Source organism: Colobus angolensis, unplaced genomic scaffold, assembly GCF_000951035.1.
Source record: "Colobus angolensis palliatus isolate OR3802 unplaced genomic scaffold, Cang.pa_1.0 Scaffold38, whole genome shotgun sequence".
NCBI classification, from domain to species: Eukaryota; Metazoa; Chordata; class Mammalia; order Primates; family Cercopithecidae; genus Colobus; species Colobus angolensis.
The window spans coordinates 9,900,240-9,906,513 of NW_012117154.1; the positions used below are offsets into that span (position 1 = coordinate 9,900,240).

At 49.0% G+C, this 6,274-nt stretch overlaps 1 protein-coding gene across 1 annotated transcript in view; it reads right to left on the reverse strand.

The window, feature by feature from the left end:
* MCM3AP (minichromosome maintenance complex component 3 associated protein) overlaps positions 1-6,274 on the reverse strand; it is a 57,249-nt gene that overhangs the window by 21,083 nt on the left and 29,892 nt on the right. The window contains exons 16-19 of the mRNA XM_011954245.1: positions 5,081-5,212; positions 4,632-4,745; positions 2,768-2,920; positions 619-816 (exon numbers count right to left, since the gene is read on the reverse strand). Coding sequence (XP_011809635.1) covers positions 619-816; positions 2,768-2,920; positions 4,632-4,745; positions 5,081-5,212 — 597 coding nt within the window. The remainder of the gene's footprint in view (positions 1-618; positions 817-2,767; positions 2,921-4,631; positions 4,746-5,080; positions 5,213-6,274) is intronic.

The following is a 6,274-nucleotide window of genomic DNA, read 5'->3' on the forward strand; positions in this document are numbered from 1 at the left end:
GCAAGAGGTGGCACCTACACGGGTTCTAAATAAAGGCCATGCCCAGCATGACCAGGAATGCAGGCTGAGGGGGGTCCTGGCACGGCCCTGAGGAGCCGGTTCTGCTCGGGATGACCAGGAGGAGTGGCAGGGAGGACCACAGCCACACCAAGGGGCCTCAAGAGGGAAATACTGGAGGGTGGAGGTGGAGTCTGGAAGATGCTGCCACAGAAAGGGGGCAGCGTGTGAAAGAGATGGCGGGAGGAACAGAAGGATGGGGGTGGGGATGGGATGGGGAAGACACAGGCCAGCGTGGACCTTGGGCTCCTCCAACAAGGATGGAAGTGGTAGGTACTTAAACTGGGATGAGCAGGAAAAGAACAGGTGATGCAGAGTCAGACTCAGGCACCAGGATGCTGAGTTGAGTCTTTCAAGCTGAACTCAGAGCTCTGCTTTCCAGTGGGACAAGTCACACGTCCCCAACTGTGGGAGACGACCTTCAAAATGCAACCCTGTGCCTGTCCTTGCCTCCAGGCTTCACCTATCTTCACCCTCCAAACACACACATTAATTCAGCTCCTGGTAAAACCAAGTGGGGGCAGGGGAGCCCTAATGAGGCAGGCGGCAGTTGATGCTGACCTGGTGCAGGAGATGCCCAATCTCCCTGCGTGGCCCAGGTCCAGGAGGCCCCTGGCCAGGTTCTCCTCAGCAATGGGGCACTCTGCACTGGGCGCCAGCGCCCTCAGCCGGTCGCTCACGTCCATGCAGCAGGGCGCAGCAGGGAAAGCCCTCATCTGGCGCCTCAGTTTCTTGCGGGCTGCGACAGCTTCCCTCCACCTGGGGACGTGAAAATGTATCATTACAGTGTTTTCAGGGTCTTCAAGCCGAGAAACACATTGGAGTGAGAACTCAGGAATGGGGAAGGAAGGACATCAACTGAGCGTGGTAAGCAATGCGACTACTGAACGCTGACAGTTAATACTGAATGGGCTTTGGAGGCTGACTTGGCAATACGGATCCAGATCTAAGATACACATACCCAGTCGGGTGCAGTGGCTCACGCCCGTAATCCCAGCACTTTGGGAGGCCGAGGCAGGCGGACTGCCTGAGCTCAGGAGTTCACGACCAGCCTGCACAACACAGTGAAAGCCCATCTCTACTAAAATACAAAAAATTAGCCAGGCATGGTGGCGGGTGACTGTGGTCCCAGCTACTTGGGAGGCTGAGGGAGGAGAATCACTTGGACCCAGGAGGTGGAGGTTACAGTGAGCCAAGATCACGCCACTGCACTCCAGCCTGGGTGACACAGCAAGGCTCTCTCTCAAAAAAAGAAAAAAAAAGATACATATACTCCCTGACTGAGACTGACAGCCACCACTGATAGGAATTTATCTCCACACACACGTGCGTGTGTGCAAATGGGTGAACTGTCTGTATGACGACAGTCACCGTGACAGTCTTTACCAGAGCTAAAAAGAGAGCCACAGCCAGGCTTGGTGGCCCACGCCTGTAAATCCCAGCACTTTGGGAGGCCGGGGCGGGCAGATCACGAGGTCAGGAGTTCGAGAGCAGCCTGGCCAATATGGTGAAACCCCATCTCTACTAAAAATACAAAAAAAACAAAATTAGCCGAGCATGGTGGCGCATGCCTGTAGTCCCAGCTACTCAGGAGGCTGAGGCAGAAGAATTGCTTAAACCTGGGAGGTGGAGGTTGCAGTGAGCCATGATTGCACCACTGCACTACAGCCTGGGTGACAGAGTGAGACTCTGTCTCAGAAGAAAAAAAGAAAGAGAGCCACATGAAAGTCCACCAACAAAAGACCAGGAAGGTCATTTATGGTACATTCTCGCACTGACCTCAAGACCACTGGCAACGGGGACAGCTCAGCATGCTGCTACAGCCAGGCCTCCACCTCATATCAGATGGAGCAAAGGAAGGCTCAGAGCAAAGCAGGGATCATAAGCCCATTTGTGCCAACAGCCACAAGAAAGGACAGAAAGTCTCTGGATGGTTTTGCAAGCAGCTGCTGCTCGCACAATGGACAGGGGTCTGCTGTAGAAGGAAGACTCACTTCTCCCCAGACTCCCTTTTATACTGTTCCAACTGCCAAGGACACTATTACTGATTTCAAATTTTATTATGAAATGAATCATACAACATACATCACACATATATGCCCAGTTATAAGATTACTAAATCATCGAGCACCTGTGCACTTACATCCAGTTGAGCAGTTGTGGCCATGGGAGGCACCCCCTCCCATTCCCAAAAGTAATCACCATGCTGAGATTATGATCATTATGTTCCTTCTTTTCTTCAGGGTTATATCACTATATATAAATCCAAAACAACCTATTTAGTTTGAATATACACTATTTGTATATTTCCTATTAATTGCTTTTTCTCCACTACTTATATTTTGAGAATTCACCCTTATTGGTGCATGCAGCCATAATCTGGCTTGTTCACAGGTGTCTCCCAGCACCTAGCGCAGTGGGCAAATGGCAGGCACTCTATAAATATTAGTTGACATGCAGAGCAGCCACCACGCCCCAGTCTAACTCCTGACTGTTCCCCTTAGTTTATGGTGTGTGTGTGTGTGTGTAATCAAGTATTTTTGAAATGCAGTATAATCCAATGACAGTCTATTTTAGGTATTCATTGCTATAACATTTTCCCTGATCCTTTTACCACTGAATACAGAAACTGATGGCTCCTATATTTTGAATTTGGTAAAAGACTCTTCCCCGTGGGTGTGGATTTTGCCTGTAGGAACACAGGACTCACCGCTGTAGATACTTGCAGAAGCACTGAAGCTCCTGGAGGGTCTCCTTTGCAGCCTGGAAGATTTCTTCCACGAGAAACAAGTCCACTAGATGGGCACAGACGTCCTCACAGCAACGGGCCACACGGACCCTCTGGTCTGTCTCTAATGCATTCCTAAGAAACAGGGTAATCAGCATGGAAGACACTGCACTCGGGGCCCACAGACACTGAGGGCTTGCTTTAAAAGCCCAGGAGTCAGCTGGGCACAGTGGCTTATGCCTGTAATCCCAGCTCTTTGCAAGGCCGAGGAGGGCAGATCACTTGAGGTCAGGAGTTCGAAACCAGCTTGGCCATCATGGTGAAACCCTGTCTCTCTACTAAAAATACAAAAAATTAGCTGGGCAGCCAGGCACGGTGACTCATGCCTGTAATCCCAGTACTTTGGGAGGCCGAGGCGGGCAGATCACGAGGTCAGGAGATCGAGACCATCCTGGCTAACACGGTGAAACCCCGTCTCTACTAAAAATACAAAATATTTAGCCGGGCGTAGTGGCAGGTTCCTGTAGTCCCAGCTACTCAGGAGGCTGAGGCAGGAGAATGGTATGAACCCAGGAGGTGGAGCTTGCAGTGAGCCGAGATGGCGCCACTGCACTCCAGCTCAGGCGACAGAGCAAGACTCCATCTCAAAAAAAAAGAAAAATAAAATAAAATTAGCTGGGCATGGCGGTGCGGGCCTATAATCCCAGTTACTTGGGAGGCTGAGGTAGGAGAATCACTTGAACCCGGGAGGTGGAGGTTGCACTGAGCTGAGATCATGCCCCCGCACTTCAGCCTGGGTGACACAGCAAGACTCCATTTCAAAAGGAAAAAAAAAAAAAAAGGGCAAGAGTCAAGGCCGGGCGCAGTGGCTCACACCTGTAATCCCAGCACTTTGGGAGGCTGAGGCAGGCAGATCATGAGGTCAGAAGCTTGAAACCAGCCTGACCAACATGGTGAAACCCCATCTCTACTAAAAATACGAAAATCAGCCAGGTGTGGTGGCGCATGCCTGTAGTCCCAGCTACTCAGGAGGCGGAGGCAGAAGAATCACTTGAACCTGGGAGGTGGAGGGTGCAGTGAACCCAGATCGCGCCACTGCACTCCAGTCTGCACAACAGAGCGAGACTCTGTCTTTAAAAAAAAAAAAAAAAGTTTAAGAGTCTGCATCCTCAATACTAAAATGTAATTCCATCTTCACTGTAAGAGAAGCTTTAATACTTAAACTACAGACACCTAGAAAGACGGGGTAAAAAGAATTAAGTGGTACAGGGTGCCAAATTATAGGTCCATAGGAGCCCTTGTAACAGTTAATAAACCTTTATCTTAATAAAATCGTCAGAATTTTTAATTAGAGACAGGGTCTCACTATGTTGCCCAGGCTGGAGTACAGTGGCCACCACAGGTGCAGTCACAGCCCACTACCCGGAACTTCTGAGCTTCAGTGATCTTCGCACCTCAGTCTCTTGAGGAGCTGGGACTACAGATGCCTGGTGTAGAATGTGTAAATGACGATGCAGACAACCACAAAATCTTCTCATCAGCAACGTCTGACATGTGCAATCGATTGGAAGTGTCTCAAATATATGATAAATGCCAGTGGCTACTAAGGATGGCTGACTATGGTCCTGTGGTGGCAGGCCTCAAATAAAAGAGAATTTTAATAATAAAATTCTGTCAGCCAAGGGAACACAGAGGATTGCATCAAATACATTTGGTCACAAAATCAAAGTAGCTTAGACAGGCAGGACACGTTTCCAATAGCCCATCCTCAGTGGCGCGAGACACAGCCTAGGGCAGAGCCGAAGCTCCGTCTCCTGGCACAGCCAGACACCAGGGTTTCACTTACTTCAACTCCTGGGAGCAGGTTTCCCTCACAAACTCCATCATCACGTGTTCCATCAGCTCCACGGCCAGGCCCTGGCTCAGCTCACTTAACACCAGCTCTCTCTCTTGTTTTAACCTACAGGGAAGATAAAAAATACACAAGGGTAACGTTTAAGAATAAAAATAAGTGCTGTTTGACAGGGATTGAGGTGTGCTGCCTGAGTCGGCAGGCCACCCTACTCCAGCTCCCCTGACACCACCTCCCTTCCCCTGCCTCTCCTGGCTGGGAAGGGCCACTGCTCATGGGTAGGTGTGGCCTGGGGAGCTCCATGCACCCCCTGGACTGAAGTGTAGGAGGGCATGAGTGGGTCAGCAGGGGTGGACAACAGCGGGAGCATCGCGGCCAGGGTCAGTTCTTACCTGTGTCCACACTGAGCTCCTCATCTGTCTGCATGGACAAGACACACTCACCTTTCTTCTTCAGCCCGCTGCCTCTCCTGCTCCCTTCGCTCCCTTTCCTTAGACACTTCTTCAGCTGCAATGTGCCTCAAAATGCCCGTGGTTGCAGCTGTTAACAAATCCTCCACAGCAGCATTAGAAACACTAAACAGAGCAAAGGGGATAGCATTCAAAATCAGAGGCAAGGCCGGACGCGGTGGCTCATGCCTGTAATCCCAGCACTTTGGGAGGCCAAGGTGGGCAGATCACGAGGTCAGGAGATCAAGACCATTCTGGCCAACATGGTGAAACCCCATCTGTACTAAAAGTACAAAAATTAGCCAGGCGTGGCAGGGCATGCCTGTAGTCCCAGCTACTCAGTAGGCTGAGATAGAATAATTGCTTGGACCCAGGAGGCGGAGGCTGCAGTGAGCTGAGATTGTACCAATGTACTCCAGCCTGGGCAACAGAGTGAGACTGTCTCAAAAAAAAAAAAAAAAAAAAAAGGGAGAAAAAGATCAGAATAAAAAAGCCAAATCACTAAACATCTAACTTTGACAAGGAAAAAAAAACCACATAGGTTGAGTGTCTGTAATCCAAAAATCTGAAATCCAAAATGCTCCAAAATCTCAAAACTTTTTGTGTACAACATGTCATGCTTTTCAAAGGAAATGCTCACTGGAGCATTTTAGAATTCAGATTTTTAGGTAAGAGATAATCAACTGGTAGACATAATACAAATATTCTGAAATCCAAAAATATCTGTAATCTAAAACCCTTGTGGTCCCAAGCATTTTGGATAAGGGATATGCAACCTATACTTGTTTGACTGCCAGCAGAAAAATTAAGCCCACTATTGGAAACACACAATCTACCAAAAATGACTCATGGAGAAACAGAAAAATGTGAATAGACCTGTAACTAGTAAAGAGACTTCCAAACAAACAAAAGCATAAGACCAGAAGGTTTCACTGGTAAATTCTATTAAACACTAACGAAAAACTAACCACCAATCTTTTAAACCCTTTCAAAAAACTGAAGAGGAGGGAATATTTACTAACGCATTTTATGAGGCCAGCATTGCCCTAATACCAAAGACAGACCAAAGCCACAAAGGAAAACTACAGGCTGACGAGGCACAGTGGCTCATGCCTGTCATCCCAGACCAAAGCCACATAGGAAAACTACAGGCTGACGAGGCACAGTGGCTCATGCCTGTCATCCCAG